General features: G+C 41.5%; 2 protein-coding genes across 5 annotated transcripts in view; both read left to right on the top strand.

Annotated features, from left to right (window-relative positions):
* MAP3K1 (mitogen-activated protein kinase kinase kinase 1) overlaps positions 1-3,308 on the top strand; it is a 57,924-nt gene extending 54,616 nt beyond the window's left edge. For both annotated transcript variants that reach the window (XM_084225597.1, XM_084225596.1), the window contains exon 20: positions 672-3,308. In XM_084225597.1, the coding sequence (XP_084081723.1) occupies positions 672-821 (150 nt within the window). In that variant the 3' untranslated portion in view covers positions 822-3,308. The remainder of the gene's footprint in view (positions 1-671) is intronic.
* Positions 3,309-6,374: 3,066 nt separating this feature from the next.
* Positions 6,375-14,021, top strand: SETD9 (SET domain containing 9). 3 transcript variants are annotated; one of them, XM_084224833.1, is made up of 6 exons: positions 6,375-6,488; positions 7,241-7,605; positions 9,261-9,384; positions 10,339-10,454; positions 11,581-11,686; positions 13,883-14,021. In XM_084224833.1, exons 1-6 carry the CDS (start codon positions 6,403-6,405, stop codon positions 13,968-13,970), a joined length of 885 nt encoding a protein of 294 aa, XP_084080959.1. In that variant the 5' UTR covers positions 6,375-6,402; the 3' UTR covers positions 13,971-14,021. The 3 variants fall into 3 exon arrangements, with proteins under 3 accessions (XP_084080959.1, XP_084080961.1, XP_084080960.1); XM_084224835.1 differs by having other exon boundaries at positions 7,241-7,426; positions 9,325-9,384; XM_084224834.1 differs by lacking the exon at positions 13,883-14,021 and adding an exon at positions 13,424-13,742.
* Positions 14,022-19,480: the final 5,459 nt, after the last annotated feature.

The raw sequence follows: 19,480 nt of genomic DNA on the forward strand, positions 1-19,480 counted from the left end.
AGGAAGTGTTTGCAGAAAACATACATTGCACAGCAGTATTCAGATATGTTCTAAGGAAAATCACTTTTTCTAAGTAAAATCACTTGTGCTAAGAGATGTAATTGTCTTCTGCATCACTGTGAATCTGGTGGTGCCACTCTAGTATTCCCAGTCATCCTTCTTTAATCCAGATAGATAAAATTAAAATTAATTTGCTTGGGAGAGATCTGTGTCTTTCTGAGAAATATTTGCCTTTGGAGTAGTAGCAGAAATACAGTAAAGGCAGTGCAAGAAAGCACACCCAGTCTGACTTCTTGTGTAACATCGCTCAGCTTAATCTCTCTCCATGGTGACTCATGCCAGTTAACAGTGAAGGCAGCTAGTAGACTAAAAGATGTGTGCTGTAGGAGCTTTTCCTGTGGCCTACTCTGAGAGGATCACTGCAAGGTCTTGCTGTGAGGAGAACTTTTAGAGAAAAGTATCAGGAGGGAGTCAAACTGAAAAACAATAGGCATAAGGACAATGACCTGAAAATAGTAATGTAATCTTCAAACTGCAGTAGGAAACATGCTGAATGGAGAAAAGTTCATCAATTTAACTCATCAGCTGAAATTATCCATTTGTAGTATGTTTTTGGGCTAGGAGAGGGGGCATAATCACTGACTTCTAAAAAGTTATTTCTCCTTGTTCAGATTGCTAGTGCAACTACTGCTCCATCAATCCCTACACATCTGTCTCCAGGCTTGAAAGATGTGACTCTCCGGTGTTTAGAACTTCAACCTCAGGACAGACCACCTTCAAGGGAGCTGCTGAAACACCCAGTCTTCCGTACTGCATGGTAGCTACTTATTTGTAAGGCTGAAATACTGAAGAAAATGCTACTGAATATACAGTAACTGTCTTGCAGTGCAGTTACGTACAGCAAATTATATTATTCTGCTGGCCTTAATGATAGATACATCAAGAACCTAAAGCCAGTGGAGGACCCTACCTAAGTATGTGATTGACAAATCAAGATCTTTACCTAAGCTCAGTATGCAACATTTGACAATTCATGCAGAGATATGTAAACTGTGCCTTTTCAAACATCTGGCTCTATGTTAACATAAAAACATTTTTCCTTAAATCTGCATGATTATTTAGCAGGTAAGTGATTTTTATTTTATTCAGAGCACTTTTTCAGCACTATTAGAAGCTGAGAGGCTCAAGATCTATTTTAATATTGCAATCACTGTTCAATTTCACTTGTAGATGCTCTGTAATTAGTAAGTTTTCAATACTGGTTAAAAGGACATTCTGTATCTGTCCCTTTTAATTACCTGATGCTCTCTGAGTAACAAATCCAAATATTGATGGAAACTTTAAAAAAAGCATTTGCCTTCCTATAAAGTAAGAGCAGGCACTCATGGTTCACTGTGCATTTACTGCTGGCCATGTAATTTCTTTTGAAATCAAAGTTTGTTTTCTTTGTATTTTTAACTTTCATGAAAAGGGGATATTTTAAAATAGTCTTTAGAAAAAAAGATGCAAGCTGTGTCATGGAATACTTTCCTGTCACAAGAGTTTTAAAACCAGATTTGCTGGAAATCTGGGATAAAATGCCACCTTCAACAAGGTTATGTTGAAGGCTCTGATAGTATAGGTTATTTAATAAACAAGATTGTTCTGTATAAAGCAACTTAGTCTGAACCATGCTAGAAGTTGTTGAGCCTTTTTTTTCATATAGCAGTTTCTTCTGGCAAATCATGTAGAGAAGTTTCATGTCAAGGGCCCCGCAAACCCAGCTTCCATTAAAGTTTTTATGGGAGACTTTGGCATGTACTTCAGTGTGAGCAGGTGCCAAATGAGCAAATCTCATTCTTTGTGTAAAGAAACTGAGGTTACATTCTCTACTGATAACAAGTTTTACCTGCTGTTTTCCTTCTGCCATACATCATCTATTTACTGTAGCCATTAGTGGTAATTTAATTTGAAAATGTTAAAAATATTACCATAAGAAAGGTATTTATTTTAACAAGAAACAAACTTGGACTTGAAGATCAAGATAAAGTAAAATGTGAAGTAAAGCTTCACCTTTAGTGCAAAACTTGTTGGTTTTTAGGAGATGTGGGGTTTTTTTTTAAACAGGTTTTTAAAATTATTTTAAAGGCAGGTTTTTAGATTCTGATGCATGTAATTCTGAAGGAAAATGGCAGCTTTTTCTTTGCTTTTTTAAAAATGGGGATCTTTTTTAATCTAATAATGATTGTGTTTAATCCATTTTGAAAAAATACTGTTAATGTTATAACTCTTCAGAAGCCAGTTGGATTGTTGGACTCAGATAGAATTGGTTATTTTCAAAGACTCAGGACAAACTAAATAAGCTATAGTACCTTAAAAGTGTATAATACAAATTGGAAGCAAGACATCTTAAAGATAAGTTTACATGAATGATAGTGCTCATACTAATAAAAAAAAAAACAAACCATGTCATTAGTTGTGAATGTGTTTCTTTTGGAAATTTTACATTCCTTTGTTTTTGAAGATTGGCAGACTTTGAAGAGTTAAAAAGATAATACCGAAATGTGAAGTTTGGTAGCTCTGTTTTGTACTTGACTTTTTTTTGACCACTTTAGAATTTCTCATTCTAATAAGATTGTTTCCAAGTCTTTCCTATGTGCAAGCTTTAAAGGATGCACTCTTGCCAATTCATGTACTGGAAGATCAGATTAATACTGTTTCTGGCAGAAATGTAAACTGTATAAACTGATGAACCTCAGCTAATCAGTATTACTATGTAGATCACCATGCCTACCACATTTCAAACTCAAACTGCCTCTTAGGTGTCCAAATGCATTTGTTTGAGTTTGCATTTCCCTTGGCTTGCTGGTAATTGTGGTGTTTTTAAAATGGAGATGTGATGTAATATTCTTATTTTCTTTGGATCAAAGCTGGACTGAAAATTGTATTGTGTAATTATTTTTTGTGTTCTTAATGTTATTTGGTACTTAAGTTGTAAATAACGTCTACTGCTGTTTATTCCAGTTTCTACTACCTCAGGTGTCCTATAGAGTTTCTTCTACCAAAGTTCACTTTCACAATGAAATTATATTTGCTATATGACTGATTCCTAAGACTTCCAGGGCTTAAGGGCTAACTTCTATTAGCACCTTACTGTGCAAGCAAATTTTACAGAAATCTCTGGGTTAAGAAATTTGGCTTCATTGTATCCTTTGTTATTTTAAATATATCAAGATATTTTAATTAAAAGTTTTTACCCCATTGAACCAATTTTATATAGTATAATTTGTACGTATTTTGGTGTTTTTTGTCTTTATAGTAAATAAAAGTTTTTGAACAAACTTTGTCCTTTGCTTACTGTAAGACAAGCACATTCCTTTTACTGATGGAAATAAAATATTTCTGGTACACTTTACTGTTTATACACAATTTCATACACTTGATATATCAAGACTTATTTTCTAATAAAGGGCAGCAACAAAGACTAATTTTTTTTAAATTCATGATAAAGAAAGGAACTTCTCTTTGACAGCACTGTTATCTACAAATCTCACTTGATTATGCCTGGTGAAATGATTCTGTTGCTTGAGATTTTAGTAGCAAACATAAGCCTTTTATTATTCAAGCAATCCATATATTGCAAAGCTAAGGCTTGTTTCAGTTCTTGTCTTTTTCCAGATATTTTTGAAATGTTAAAAATAATTTTTTTATGGAAACAGATTTCAACTATAGGCTTTCTTGTGACTATAAATTCTGTACTTTGAAGGACTGCACTTTTTATTATTTTTCTTATGGTATGATCAGTATGATACTTTCTGCAGATAGATACAAGTACATCAATTCAGAAAAAACTGGCAGCAGAAATCTTCAAATAAATTCTAATACGTGATTTCTCAAATCAGAAAAACGTACTACTTGAAATGTCAGAAAGGAAAATACATGGCAAGGATTAAGTAGGAGATAAACTTACTATAATGTATCTTTATCTGATTTCCTATAGAAGTTCTGAATCCTGCAGTACTGTGTCCTACTTGTGATGTAGCAGCCTCCTTTTCAGGAACGAGGGATGGCAGAGGTCACTGGTGCCCAGCAGATGGCAGTGAATTTCAAAGACACCTACTTAGGGAACTCAGTATGAGCCCAGGCGCGTTCAGTTCTTCCACAGGCAAAGGGTAAGCTCTGTGCCTGGTGTGACTTCTCTGATGGGTACAAAATCACGTTTCTGTATGTTGGTCATAGGTTGAAGGTCTGACGATGTTTCATCTTTGCAAGTTCTCACTCGAGGCTAAGGACTGCTTCCAGAACATATTGGAATGTCATGTATGTCTCTTTCATCACATGAAAGCAGGCAACTTGTGTACATGGCTGTTGTGACCTGACAGCACACCTCCCAAAGCTGTCTATTTCCCTTACTAACTTTTCACTCATTGCGTAGACTTCCTTAGTGACCTGAATCACTCTGTGACTGCCTTACTTTTAAGACCACAATATGCATGTGATGTGGTGAACATGTGTCTTGTTTTATGGTTATAGTACACAGCTGCTGAAATCAGAGTTGCAAGTCTTGGAGACCTTTCTTCCCTGTAATTACCGAGGAAGGCCAGGAGATGGCAGGGAAGCACTTTTTGGCTGCCACCGTGCCTTTTCCTGCATTTTCCCTCTATTTCTTCAGTTCTCAATAACTCCTCACTCAGCTCCTGTTCTTGGAAAAGATGAGGCAGGCCAACATCAGAATTGAAGTGATTGTGAATAAATCAAGGCACAACTTTAAATATTTGTAAAGCTTTGTGAGGGTAAATTAATTCTGATAGTTACATTGCTTTGATGGGCCTGTCTCTAATTTCCCAAACCCTTGCCAAAATTTCAGGTCGAGAGGAAGGAGTGTAACCCCTTAGAATTTTGAGGTCTGATTTCTGTTTACTCCAAAACCAATTCTCAAAGCTCCATATTTTTTAAACTGCTTTCTGAATAAAGTAAAATACCTGCATACGTGTTCTTTTTTTCCCCAGCTCATTGGCAGTGTTAAACTAAAGCTGAAGATAAGGAGCAGCATCCAAAGATAGAAGTTTTATAAAACTCGGTATCCAAGCAGCCAGAGTACAACAGTGGCCAAAAATTATAACAGTAACCCTTATCTTTACACCTGTGGTGGTTTGTAGAGAATGATTTGGGGGCTATTGCTAATTTCTGAAGACCAATTGCTGAGTGATTGTTTTCCTCACTATATTTTTTTTCATTACCTTAGAGAAAGTGATGGTAGAATGTGGCACCAAAAGGGCTTATGCCCCTGTTAGTAAAGGCTTGTGATTTGTAGTATATCCCTTCAATCAGTGTACTTTGATTGCTGCCGCTTGCTGTACATCAGTCAGTGGGTAGCACCTTTCAATCTACAGTAGCTTATGATGCTACAAAGTACAACTCATGTCTCCTTGTCACCACAGCCACACACTAGCTAAAAGTGTGGACAGAAGTGTAACAAAACTCATGCCTATAACTCTTTTTATGACATGGATCACAACTCTGGAGGACAAGTCTTAGGAGGAGCAGCTGGGGGAGCTCGGGTGGGGATGGAGATGGGGTCAGCCTGAAGAAAAAGAAGTTCAGATGTGACTTGCTGAGAGGGGGTTGGAGCCAGGTGCGGGTGGGCCTATTCTCCCAGGAAACAGGATCTGGCCTAAAGCTGCTTTGAGGGAGGGTCAGGTTGGATATGAGGTGGAATTTCATCACAGGGAAGATGATTAGACATAGGAATGGGCTGTCCGGGGAGGTGGTGGAGTCACTGTCCCTGGAGATGTTTTAGGGAAGATAGAACAATGATACTCACAGTGGTGTTTGGTCATAGGCCGGACTCGATCTGAGAGGTCTTTTCCAACCTCGATCTGAGAGGTCTTTTCCAACCTCATTCGTTCTGTGACTATCGGAGGCACTAACAGCCCTTAGCATCGCTAGAAGCAGGCACTGGATGATTTTGGAGAGGTGATCTGACAGCGTAAGGAGCTGTCTTTAACGGGCTCTTCTAGATAATTTTTAAACCACCTTTTCGTCTGATCTTTTTGGATTGTTCAGTACAACACAGAAGGTGCAACGTAACATTGTTCGGAGAGAACTGCGTGTATTTTCGTCTGTAAGTGTGCACCCAGGAGCTATGCGTTTTCATTCCCGGTGCCTGCAGCTCTCCCCCTTCTGGGTATTGCGCCTCGTTACCCGCAGCGGGGGAGCGAGAGCCGGGCCCGCACCCTCGGCCCCGGGGGCTCCCCCCTCACCGCCCGGCCGCCGCTCGGCGCTCCGCCGGCCGCTCGCAGCCAATGGCAGCTCAGGACACAAACGCGCCGGCGTGTGTCCGGAGCGCGGATTGGTTGTTCCAGTTTGCGCGGGCGCGGCGCGGCAGGGGGGCGGGGCCGGGGGCGTGAGGGAGAGGTCGCCATGCTGCGGGAGCTGCGGCGGCGCTGGCGCTCCTACAAATACCGCTTCGTGCCCTGGCTCGCCCTCAACCTCCGCCGCCAGCGCAGGTGAGGCGCGGGGAAAGGCCCCGGGCGCCAGCCCAGACCCCGCTGCAACCTCTTCGGGTTGGTCTGGGGCGCCGCGGGTGCTTGCTCGAGTTTGTCACTCAGAAGTGCTTCAGCGTTGGTCGCCCCGCGGCAGTCATGACATTTTTAGTCAGACGCTTTAAAATGGTGTTTGGCGTTGAAGATGATAGATAGATAGATAGATAGATAGATAGATAGATAGATAGATAGATAGATAGATAGATAGATAGATAGACAGACAAGATAAATAATTTCTTGTTAAGATATGCATGCTCTACTTTAATTGTAAAAGTAGTGTTTAAATTTAAGTTATTATGACATGGTTATAAGTAACAAAATTAAAATAAGTAACTAAATTAAAACCTTTCTTGCCCATGCAATATTTGTCTTGCTTCATTTAAAGTGTAATGAACTCTTTGCATTTTTTTTAAATAAACATGATGATAATTTTATTTACAGTGCTTTTTTCACTGAGAGCTCAGTAGGGTTTAACTTACTTGTGGTAAATACTCGGAGGTGATGATTTATAGTAGAACAGGTACTAGTTTTTACTAAACAGTCTTTTTTAGTGTTTTAAGAACAGGGGCTTTAGCTTGAACAAGCATAAACAAAGCTTGGGGTTTTCTAAAACAGCAGTCTATCAAAGTTACTGGTGCTGCAAAATGGCTCTTCTCTATTTAGAAAAAAAAAGTAATATATGTTTCTAATTTTAAAATATTTTATTTTCTTTACAGGACCCTTCGATATGTTCCTGAAAGCTCTCAAGACAAAATTATTGCTGATGAAGATGTCTTTGAAACACTACTGAAAACATTTAAAGCTCTGTTCATAAATGACTTCAGTAGACAAGCAGATATTCTGGCCTTACTTCCAGAAGTCAAGTGTCAATATCTGGAATTACTTACTGAGGAGCAGAAGTGGTCAGAAGTAAATTCTTGTAACCGTCGGGGTCAGCACGTGTTTAGTCCTGAGGAGGTTTTGTTTAACACACTTGGGTTCACTGTTAGCAGAGACCGGAGTTCGCTGGTGTCTGCTGGAACTGGAGTCTTTGTTACCAGAGGTTTTGTTCCCAAAGGGACGGTTGTGTCTATGTATCCTGGTAATGGAATGTTCTTATTTTTGATCAAGTTAGATGGGACTTCTAACCACATGATCATGGAATGCCAAAGATCTACACTAATTTTTATTTTATGGGAGTTTTTTTTGTCATTCCTTAACAAAATCACCAGCTAGGCTGCATGAGAATATTTATAAACCATCTAGAGTTATTTTTGAAATACAAAAAACAATATTGGGAAGGAAAATTTTGTTTATGAAAAAAAATCTAGTACTTAAAGCCTGATTTTCCTTCAGCTGCAAAACTTGTTCCAGATTCTTTAAATGTAAATATACAGGAGAAATTTAAAGTAGATGAACAGAACAGTTTAATTCCTTGAGGTTTCCATTTTGGTTCAGGATTTGAAAAATGAGGTTTGAGATCTCCACACTGACTTTCTACTTCTCTACTTCTTTAAAGTACTGAAGTACAAAATGGAGAACAAAAATAAAACCTTCATTTAGCAGAACTTTATTCCATGGACTGTGTTTGGAAAAAACAGTACTTCTCTCTTCCTCATTTCTTGGAACTGTATTTGCTCCATTGCTTTGTAATTCTGTCAGTATGGCCAAGCTAGCAGCTCTGCTGAGTTGCTTTGGGTTTGTTAATGTTTCATCTGCCAGCAGAATCATCCCCTGTGGTCTCTGGCTTGTGCCAGCAATGCAACATCGGGAGCAGCCCCAGCATTCCCTGGGCAGTAGAGAGCATTTTTTGAAGTGCCTGGCCAGTGCCGTTGATTACTTGTGAACTGACGAGTTGTTGGGTGACAGTGAGAGAGCCTGCCACTTTTGCAGCTCACTTCAAATTTCAGGCACATACTAGATGTGAGCGTAGGCTCATTCAGAGCCTCCTGTGACAGCTCTTGTACAAAACCAGAGGATGGGCTGTTGAAATGCCTTTTCAGGATATTGACCTGCCTGGCTGGACATGGGACCTGTGTACAGGCACTGCAGCCTTCCTATGGCCTTTGCCTGGCTCCTTGTGGGATTGAAGTGTAGGATTTCTGCAGAGAGGTGCTGAAGCTGTAGTGGGTGTGAGGGATGCTGGACAACTATTTAATGAAAATTGGCAAGCCAGTCAGCTTGCCAGTTGCTTTTCTCTGCTTGGAAGTCGTAGCAGGTTAAATCCTCTCCTCAGATTTGGGAAACAGTCTGTGGAAATATTTTATTCTTGGTTTGTCATTTTTCATCTCCTGGACCAAACAAAATCCCTGTGGTAATGGAGGGAGGTGTTTCAGATTCTTTGCTGAATCTATGTGTGTTTTTCAGAGTCCTGATTCAGTAGTAATGAAACAGCTTAGTATCTTAAGCTGTGTTTTACTGAACAAGTATCACCTGATCTTTTAATCTCTGAAGCACGCTAGTTGGCTGTAAGGCATTATCTACCTCTCCCAAAGACAGTCAGTTCAGGCCATCTGTGATTTCCTGTGAGGCTTCTCTCTTTATAATATATCAGCTCAATTAGTTGAGAAGGGAATTTTTGCATCCCAAAAAGTTGTGTCTGAAAGCTTGTAGGTTTTCAGATGTCACTGTCACTAAGTGAGAGAGGACTTCTGTCCTACCCACTGTCTCTCCTTTGAGTTTCTATGTGGAGGGGACTGAAAGCCCATTCTGACAGTTAACTTATTTTCTTCTGAAATCATATCTGTCTTGCAACAGGTACAGTATACAGAAAGCATGAGCCCATCTTTTTCCAGTCCCTTGGCAATCCCTTTATTTTTAGGTGCATTGATGGTGTCCTTATTGATGGGAATGATAAGGGACTGTCAAGATCTGTGTACAGGTAAGCAGAAGAAATAGAGGATTGTCACTCATCTGATTTAAAACAGGGGTACTCCTCATCTTAATTCCCTGTTTCTTATCCTGAGTTGTACATGATAGTCATCCACCTGTGCATTGCTTATAATGCAAACAGCACAAGAGTGAGAGATGTTGGATGTGATCCATTATGTACTTGTGTCTTCATCGGTAACACCAGTGAGATGCAGTTTGATGTAGAGATCTTCCTGTACAGAAAATAGTTGTACTAGAGCAGGATGTAGTGTAAAAGAATTGAAATGTTTCTGAGCTGCGACTCAAACCTGCTTACTTCATTAAGTCCAAGTCCTTGCTCCTTGTGGGACTACCTAAAACTGAACTGTGTGACTAAGAGTGTCCCACACATGTTCCTTGAACTGTGACAGACTTGGTGCTGTGACCACTCCCCAGAGGAGCACTGTGCCCAGCCACCCTCTCAGTGAAGAATCTTTTCACAATGTTCAGTCTGAACTTTCCCTGACACAGCTAACTAGTTGATTTACCTTAAGATATAATCTGTTGCAATTTGTGTTTAAATATGATGTGTAGATAACTGGGAGGTTGATAGAAATTAGTACCTAGTTTGAATAGTACTGCCCCTGAATACCAGATTTCAAGTTCTGGAATGAGTTGAAAGCTAATATTGTAACGAGTCTTTGCATTTTAAGAGATGAATGAAAGGTGTTGACACTTCTGTAATGGTAACTTTAGATGTTGATTTGTGGAAGAGTGTGTAGTAGTTTTGTGCAGGTTCTTCCACCAGAGTCTGAAGGACACCACAGAGTAGTGGGATCTGTTGGTCTATGCACATGCCCTCCACCCCAGGTAGGTTGGGCAGCTGTAAGTTTATTCAGTGACTGTGGCCATTCCTACAGAGGAAGTAAGATAACCTTTTAGATGAAGGAGCCATGATCCATGCTAATGGTGTTGAGCATTTCAGGTCTTGCAGCAGAAGAGATCAGCTTGGCCCTTTTCAAATGAGTGATGAGAGCTGGCTCACAGCCACCCTTCAAAACCCACTGGCAGTGGGACAGTACGTCAACAACTGCTCACATGGTAAGTTGTCAGGTAAATTTTCCAAGTATTAGTTTGGTTTTATGGATATAAATTATTTTGAAGGTGACACAGAGAATAGGAAAATTGATCTTTGGGGGGCAGTAGTACTGTTTAAAACAAGCACTTAGGGAGTAAAACTTTTCTGAGGTTTTTTTTGTCACAGCTGAGTGTTAGAATCCTTCCGTGCAGCAACACTTCAAATATACTTTTTCTTTTCTCACTGATGCCCCAGTTTCCCTCCTGATATGTAGAATGAAAGGCACACATCCCAAAAGTGAGATGGTGGGAAAGGATATCTGGCAAAGTACCACTGAACTAAGACAGTTTAGAGTTGCAGATCAAGCTTCCCATTATTGTTCCAGGAGGCTTAATGAGATAACTACACACAGTAGCATGTACAGTAAGATTCTATCACTGCTCACTTTGAACTGTAAGACCTTTTTTAGATTTCCTTATATTTATGCACAAAATCTGGGAAATTGTTGTTTGTAATCACACTTGTTGGACCTGAAGAAGGGTCACTGTTTGTGTCACTGTTGGTCTTAAGTAACTGAGGGTAACAGTTGTATTGTACAGAGAGTTGAATTGATACCATACTCAGCTTCTAAGTGGCTTTCATAGCCTGTATTACACTAACCATTTACTGTCTCCAAGTAGTATGCAGAAAGGGTGCTGGAGAAGCAAAACTTGCTGGGCATTGGCACAGAGATACAGGGGTGTCCCATGAAACTGTTTCTTCCAGGTCATGGCTATGTGATTTTTCTCCATGCCTGTATTTCTTGCATGTTTTGCCACGAGGCAGAAATATTTTCCAGTATTTTTTTTTTAAATTTTTTTTTTGTAAAAGCAAACACTATGTATTTGGAACTGTTAGCAGTGCTGTAAGCTACCCCTGGCACTAAACAAGATGTGCCTCTTCATTGACATGTCGATAACTGGGCAAAGCTCCTGCAGTTGATTGCTTGCCTCTTGTGTAATTCAGAATAGGCCTTCAGAGGAGTGCAGTACCTCCCAACAGAGGAGTGGTTTTCAGGCTTGGTGAAGCGTCTGGTTCTTCTGTAGCAGCACATTTGATGTTTTTACACATCTCTAAGCCCTATCTAATAACTTTTTTTTTAATTCCTAGAAAAAGCAGCAAACGTGTGTTATCAAGAGTTTGATGTGCCCGGACATTTTCCAGTAGAACTGAAACAATATCTTCCAAACATCGTCTACAGCCATGACATAGAGAGGTTGGCAGCAAATGAAAGAGCTCATAGATTTGTATGATACAAAGCATACTGCCTGTGTAAAGAAAAGACTGACATGGTTGAAAAATAACAAACCATATGATGAGTTACACAAAAGTGTGCAACTGTATGGGAGAATACCTCTCTGAATAGATTAATTTTAATTACAAGACTCCTCATTCTTTTTTCCACATTTTCATACATGAAATCAGCATATCTCTGAAGTCGCAGTTTTACAAGCAGTGTTGCACTATAGTGCAATTCTTCTGAATCCCATAAAGCAGTAGTTGTACTTTGTATTACAGTACTGAGGCTTTTCAGTACATATCTCAAATCTGTTTCAGCCTTGACCAAAGCTTTTCTGGGATAATTCAGATTTAGGCTTCTTACTCTCTGCTCTCCATGCCTTCCACTTATGTAAAAAATAAGCAGATGAATTTGCAAGAAGAAGCCTAAAATTGTATTGAGACAAGTGAAATAGTGTGCAATATAAGGGCATATAGTTACAGTACAATTAGTAAAATTACAACATCCTGTTCATGACTTGAAAGTCCACCTTTTTAAAGAAATTAGAGCACTTGGAAATATTTCGTAGATAATCCTCTGAATTTCAAGGACGTATATGAATTTTAGATCAGATCATCTTTTACTGTAATTCTGGAGTTATTTAAGTACTCTGAAATTTCATTGGAGAAAGCTGTGGTGCATATTGGAAAAATGGCTTTTCTGATTAAACTTAGAGTTTGAAGTGTTCAACCTCACTTGAGTGAAGGTTAAAGATGCACTTGGAATCTGCAGATAATTAAATAAGTGCTAATAAAATATGCGGTAGGACTAAATTCTCAGGAAGCCTGGATACTGTTACTTGAAGTGTGAAAACACATAAACTATAGGACAGCTTCAGGAAGGGGGAATTTTGCTCTTGCTTGGAATCTGTCTAATAAAATACAGTCTTCTGGTCATCATGTCTACCAGTGTGCTGCCACCAGACAAAAGATCCCATCTGCTTCTAGGTGCTTGTTTTGATACTGATGTATACCATGCTGACAGCATAGATTATCTGGTTTCTAGATCTTTTTATGTCTTATGAAACAGTTCTCAGTACTTATTTACCTTGTTGTTTCATATATTTCAAAATGGCCTCACACTAAATTTTGAATAGTGGAAACTTGAATTTATGCTGTTTTCCACTTCCTGGTTCATCAGTATGCAAAGCATGTGCTCTCCTTCCTGGAACACATACTTAAGTTTTAAGGCATGGTCATTCACTAAAAGGAAGTTTAGAGGGGTGAGTTTCTACATTTCTCAGTGAGAAACTGCCTGCCAGCCCCTGATTTCAGCTGTCTGAGTGAGCTGGGGTTGTTTAGCCTGGAGAAAGGAGACTCAGGGGTCACCTTATCACTCTCTACAAGTTCCTGAAAGGTGGTTGTAGTCAGGTGGGAGTTGGTCTCTTTCTCCAGGCAGCATCTGACAGAACCAGAGGACACAGTCTTAAGCTGCACCAAGGGAAATATAGATTGGATGTTAGGAAAAAGTTTTTACTGAAAGTGTGATAAAGTACTGGAATGGTCTGCCTGGGGAGCTGGTGGAGTCACCATCCCTGGATGTGTTTAAAAAAAGTCTGGATGTGGCACTTGGTGCCATGGTTCAGTTGAGGTGTTAGGGCAATGGGTTGGACTCAGTGGTCTTAAAGGTCTTTTCCAACCTAATGATTCTGTGATAATTGACCCATCTCTGCAGGTGGCAGCAGATCTCTGGTGCAGTTAGGAGCTGTCTTCTGGGTGGTGGTGGGCCTTAGGAGCGATACTTTAGCCAGCTGGCACCTGTGGACAGGTGTGTCCACAGGAGTAGCTTCAGCTGCATGAATTTTGCTGTAGCTTCTCTTCCTGTTTGAGTAAGTGTGTCTCTTGCAGTCTTGACTAATTCTTTTCATCTCTCAATGATTGTGTGGAACAATTGAGTGGAAACACTTTTTTGCATACCCACATAGGCTGTTGGTTTTTAAATTATATTGGTTTTGCTTATGTTGCTGTCTGTATTCCAATGTTGTTTTCCCATGTTCTCTGCCCTGCATTATGCATGTTACTCAAAACTAATCTGGATGAGGCCACTGGTTTAGCTTCTTGAAATGAAGAATTGAAAACAATTCAGAGGAAAATATAACTGTTCACTTTCACATGTTTGCTTCTTCTTTTACAGCCACTTGAGGTGTGTAGTTCTTGTCACTCTCAGGGACATCAAGCAAGGAGAAGAACTTTTTTCAAATTACTACACTGTTGTCAGCTGAAGTAATAGATTCAAAACTGAAGAAATCTGTGTGAATAAAATATGAATAGTGCCTGTACTTCAAGCTTCATCATCATTTTTGTGTAAGGGAGAGCTGTAGTTTTACCATCCATATAGCAAAACTGTAGAAATTCAGCAAAACTGATTTCTCTGAAAATAGTCCACATTTAATGCACAGGTGAAGATTTAACCATTTACATCATTAGGTTCTCAGATGTCTGCTGTTGTTGATATTTCTATGTATTGGTGTTCAGCTGTCCATAAGGTAGTCCATAAAATTAAAACCTAAATTCTGGGCATGTAATTTAATCTACCAGATTGCACAGTTGTCTTAACTAGGACTCTAGTAGTATTTTTCCATTTAATTTCCTGTGCTTAAAATGGGCACAGCTCATAAAAATTACTATCCTCTTGAATTGTATAATATATAATGCTAATCCTCATAGTTCACAGTAGTTACTAGGTCTTTTTTTGGTTTTCTTGAAGTTGACTCCTTTGGTATCAGCTTGCTTTTAAACAGCACAACAGTACAAGGAGTTGTCCTAATCTTGTATGAAGCTCATTTTGGAACCTCAGCTGTACCTGCATGGTGGGCTGTCATCTTGAGGCCATCTTGAGCCACTGGCTTTAGCTGTGCCCGTCCTGTGTGCCTTTAAGCCTCTCCCAGTCCTGATTCCAGTGATTCATGGCAAGCTTCCTGGCATGTGGCAACTTCCATTGCTTTTATTCTGCAAGAGGACTTCATTAAGCAGTTGCTGGTATAAACAGGGCCAGCTATTCCCATGTTAATTTTTGCTGCTGTCTGCAAACTGCTTTCAGAAAGGTGAAACCAGTATTTAACTGCAGAAGTCCAAGCAAACCTCCCAATGAATTTGTGGTTGGCAAAAGCTTATGAGAGGAGGAGCTGGGAAATGCTATGCTGTTACAAATTGGGTAGTGGTTGGGGCAGCCAGGGTGCCCTGCTTAACTGCTGAGGCATCATCTTTTCAGAATGCAAAGCTTTGTGGTGTTTGCATTACGTGGTCTGCTTCCAAGCCTGAACCTTGCCTATCACATTCATTTGGAAGTCCTTCACTGCCAGAGGAGGCTGGCCATTTCAGCCGTTAACCAGCTGAAGTTTCATGATGGTGCTCAGTCTGACTTCTAGTGACTTTCGTTGTGTCTGCACTGCTTGGTAAGGCATCAGAGCAGCGATCACTGCTGCTGAAGAGGGAATTCATCCTCCATGACTCTGAGGATCCCTTCTCTCCTGAGCTGGCTCTTCTCCTCAGCACTCTCAGAGGTTATGGGGACCTTTATCTGTGGAGGAAGCTGGATGTCAAGGGCACTTGCAGTATTCCTAGTGTAGGGGGTGTGGTTCCCCAGGCAGTTCCCATGGCGTACTAGAGGGAGGAGAGCAGGAAAGGTGTGTGTATGCTGCTGCTTATTTGTCCCTTTTCCCTTGCTATTAAAGCTGCTGTTCTTTCCTGCCACTATTCATCAGACCCTCCCATGAGCTGATCTGACTTGCTAAGCACCACCAGCAGCAGCCCATGCTTTCTCTGCTCCTTTGTTCTCTTTTGCAGTGAGCTGAAGCAACTCATAGAAAACAGCTTATAGAAGGCCCAGAGTGAGCCAGAGAGCAGGAAGCCCATAGGTGGTGTCAGAGTTGCTGATTTGACTACCTGGGTCTTAAAAAGACAATTCTCTTTTGCACGTAAAGATGATGCTGTACTTGCTTGATGTCTCATTGCCTGCCAAGCTGCTTTGCTCCCCACTGCCATTTGCTCTTCCCCCTGCTGGTTCTGGAGCTCACCTGGCCACAGGAAACCATGTCAGGAACTGCAGCAAGAGGGAGCGGTGATGTTCTGCCACCTTAAGAACAGTGCATTGTCAGGCCTGTTGGCCCAGCAGGCAGGTGTGTGCCAGCCGCAGCAAAGGAGCGGGTGGTGGTAAGAAGTCATGCTGCAGGGCAGGAGTGGGCCCATGGCTCAGCATGGTGAAGGGACCAGGAAAGCACATTTCTGCTGGGGCATCCTGGCCTTCTCCCCTATCAGAGGGACAAGACTCACTGCGAGCTTAAAATTACTTTCCCCTCCACAGAGGGAAGAGAAATCCAAGAACTAGTAGAGGAAGTGTTTTATCAAACTGATAGCCAGGATTTATGCTTGTAGTGTTTGCTGCCTTGCAACTTGTGGACAAAACTAGTCAGTCAGTGAGGCAGCAGCACTGACTGGTTGGGTAGATTTGGAGGTGATGCTGTTATGGGATCCCCGAGCTCAGCAGCACTTGAATATCAGCCCCAAGCCGTGTCCGGACCCAGAAGCCCTTGGCAGCCAGTCAGCCACTTTGCCAGGAACAGTGCAGCAGATTTAAATAGGCTCTAAGGAGCTTCAGCAACCCAGAGTGCAGTGAACAGGAACATGGTACAGCAGGATGACCAGGAAGGATCCTTTGACCCTCTGGAAGAAACCGATAGAGACAGATAGACTTAGTATCTGGTGGGGAAGAGCCATGAAAAGATCCTTTCAGCTTCACTCTTAACAATGTAAGCTAATATTAGCATAAGCTTCAGTTGTGATGTTGCTGCACACAGAGCTCATTCCCCTGCAGCTGCTGGAGTCACTGACCCAGCCATGCCAAGGCCTCCAGCCAGACAGCAGACATGCTGATGACAGATGTGTCTCTCCAGAAGTGTCTGATGCCTCTCAGGCTGGGCCAGCAAACTTCTTTTGCAGAAAGTGTTCTGTGGTTGAAGAGATGTGTAACTGGGTGAAGGAGCAGAGGAAGAAGTGAACTAGTTAAGTAGTATTTGTTGGAATGAGTAAGAGATTGACCAGTTATTTACAGAGATGTTACACTCTCAAGACTCTCAGGAGTCTCAAAACTCCATGGTAGTGGAGAAGCTGATGGACTCAGAATCCTGCAAAGTGATTAGCCAAGGGTTTGTTGAAGATGAAGGCTGAAAGCAGCTCACTGCGTGTACCAACAGGAAGGTTCCTCCTCCTGAAAACAATCAGGACTAGCATCTATTACAGCAGCTATGAGGCCCTGGAACTAGAAGTCTAGACAACAGATGAGGTAGGTGAAGATCCTTCTGGAATAGTGAGGCCTTGTAAAACAACACAACCTGTACTCCACATCACAATCATGTCTTTTAAGAGAAAAAGGGGTGGTTTTAATAGGAGACTCCCTTCTAAGGAGAACAGAGGGCCAATATGCAATTGGACCCAATGCAGAAGGAAGTCTGCTGGCTCCCAGGTCCTCAGATAAGGATGTTACTGGCAAGCTCTTCTCTTGTAAGGCTATTTGATCACTATCTGCTATTGGTTGTTCAAACTGGCAGAGACAAAAAACCTGAGAGAAGTCTGAGGACCATCAAAAGACCCTTCAGGTCCTTGGGGCAATTGGGAGTCTGAAGGATCAGGAGTACGGGTAGTGATTTCCTTGATTCTTACAGTAACAAAGAATAATATTGATAGGATGATGGGCCAAGGGAGTCTCAATGCCCTGAGCTGGAAGACCATGACTATGAGAATGATCAGCTCCTAGCTGACTCTGAGCTTGTGTGAGACCTGCTGTTCCAGCTGGATCACTACAAATTTATGGGGTCTGATAGGACTCATCCTACCAGGATGGATAGGATTCATTCATCATAGAAGCCTAAAAGAGCTGAGTGATGTTGTTGCAAAACTTTTCTTAATGATTTTTGAGCAGTCTTAGGAATCTGGAGAGCTCCCATCTGACTGGAAGCTGGAAAATGTCCTGATTTTCAAGAAGGGAAAGAAGAGGACCCCGGGAAACACAGGCCTGTCAGTCTCATTTCAGTGCCCAGTAAAATTATAGAAAAGATTATTCGGGGAAGTATTGAAAAACAGCTGGAGGACAGTTCAGTCACTGGTCACAGCCAGCACAGCTTCATGAGAGGGAAAGTCCTGCTTGAGCCTGATTTCCTTTATGACAAGGAAAGGCTTCCCTTTATGGCACATAGGGCAGCCAATTGGTGTGATTTTTTTGGATTTCACTAAAGCTTCCATTGTTCTCTCTCACTGTATCCTTCTGGACAAAATGTACAGCTCACAAACACATCATGGGGTGGGTGAGAACTGGCTCATGGGTTGGGCACAAAGGGTTACAGTGAATGGGGTGGTATCCAACTGGGGACCTGTCACTAGGGGGGCTCCACAGGCTCTTTGACATTTTCATACATGACTTGGACAAAGGATGAAAAGGCATACTTAAGTTTGCTGATTACCCTAAACTTAGAGGAGCTGTTGACTGCCTTGAAGGCAAAGAGACCTTAAAAAATTAGAGACGGGCAATCACCAACCATATGAAGTTTAACAAAGGGAAGTGCCAAATTCTGCACCTGGGATGGGGCAGCCCTGCATGTACAGACAGACTGGGGAATGAGAGGCTGGACAGCAGTGCCATGGAAAGGGCCCTGGGCTCTGGTCCATGGCACGTTGAACATGAGCCAGCAGTGCCCTGGCAGCCAGGAGGGCCAAGCGTGTCCTGGGGGCATCAGGGACAGCATCAGCAGCCAGGCAAGGGAGGGGATTGTCCTGCTCTGCTGTGCACTGGGGCAGCCTCACCTCGAGTGCTGGGGGCACTTTTGGGGGCCACAGTATCAGACATTAAACTACCAGAGAACAACCAGAGGAAGGCCATGAGGATGTTGAAGGTTCTGGAGGGGAGGCCTGATGAGCAACAGCTGAGGTCACTTGGTCTGTTCAGCCAGGAGAAGACTGAGGGGAGACCTCACTGTCTCCAGCATCCCCAGGAGAGGAAGCAAAGGGGCAGGCACTGATCTCTTCATTCTCATGGCCAGTGGCAGGACCCAAGGGAATGGCCTGGAGTTGTGTCCAGGTTGGACACCAGGAAAGAGTTCTTCACTCAGTGGGTGTTTGGGCACTGGAACAGGCTCCCCGGGGAAGTGGTCACAGCACCAGGCCGCCAGAGTTCAAGAACTCCAGGGGTATTGTGTGCAGGGCCAGAACTGCACTTGGATGATCCTAATGGGTCCCTTCCAACTTAGCATATTCTATGATTTATGACTTGGCTGTTTGTTGCCTAAGCACTGTAAGGACTTAATCTTATCTTCTTAGTGACAGAAACTAATGTTTCCTACCTAAATGGAAGTGTAAGTTAAGTAACTGAGTTGAGGGGAGTTTTGATTAAATATACATATACTAAAATACAACAATTTTTAAGACTCCAGTACTGCAAGGCTAACAATTAGTTTCATCAAAACAAGAACTAGATGGGGTGAGTCATTATAATTTATTCTAACATTAATCCTTATGCTAAACAACTAAAAAAAGGGAGGTGCAGCTTGTAACTGAAGCATTCTGGATAGGTATTTTGTTTTGCAGATTGTACTGACCATCATTAGAAAGATATCCTTGTATCTCTCCATCAGGAGAAGCAAAGCGCATTACTTGGCAAATTACAACTTTTGCTGTTTAGAATTATACCAGCTTGTACTCCTAATTAAAAAAATAATAATTTCTTTACTTGAAGGTTTACTGT

Source organism: Fringilla coelebs (genome assembly GCF_963513975.1).
Source record: "Fringilla coelebs genome assembly, chromosome: Z".
Taxonomy (NCBI): Eukaryota; Metazoa; Chordata; class Aves; order Passeriformes; family Fringillidae; genus Fringilla; species Fringilla coelebs.

Excerpts from the sequence above, each read along its gene's own strand:
- SETD9 (XM_084224833.1), top strand. The coding sequence starts at position 6,403 with ATGCTGCGGGAGCTGCGGCGGCGCTGGCGCTCCTACAAATACCGCTTC. Across the intron at positions 10,455-11,580 it reads CGTCAACAACTGCTCACATG|AAAAAGCAGCAAACGTGTGT; the intron begins GTAAGTTGTCAG and ends TTTAATTCCTAG. Across the intron at positions 11,687-13,882 it reads TACAGCCATGACATAGAGAG|CCACTTGAGGTGTGTAGTTC; the intron begins GTTGGCAGCAAA and ends CTTCTTTTACAG.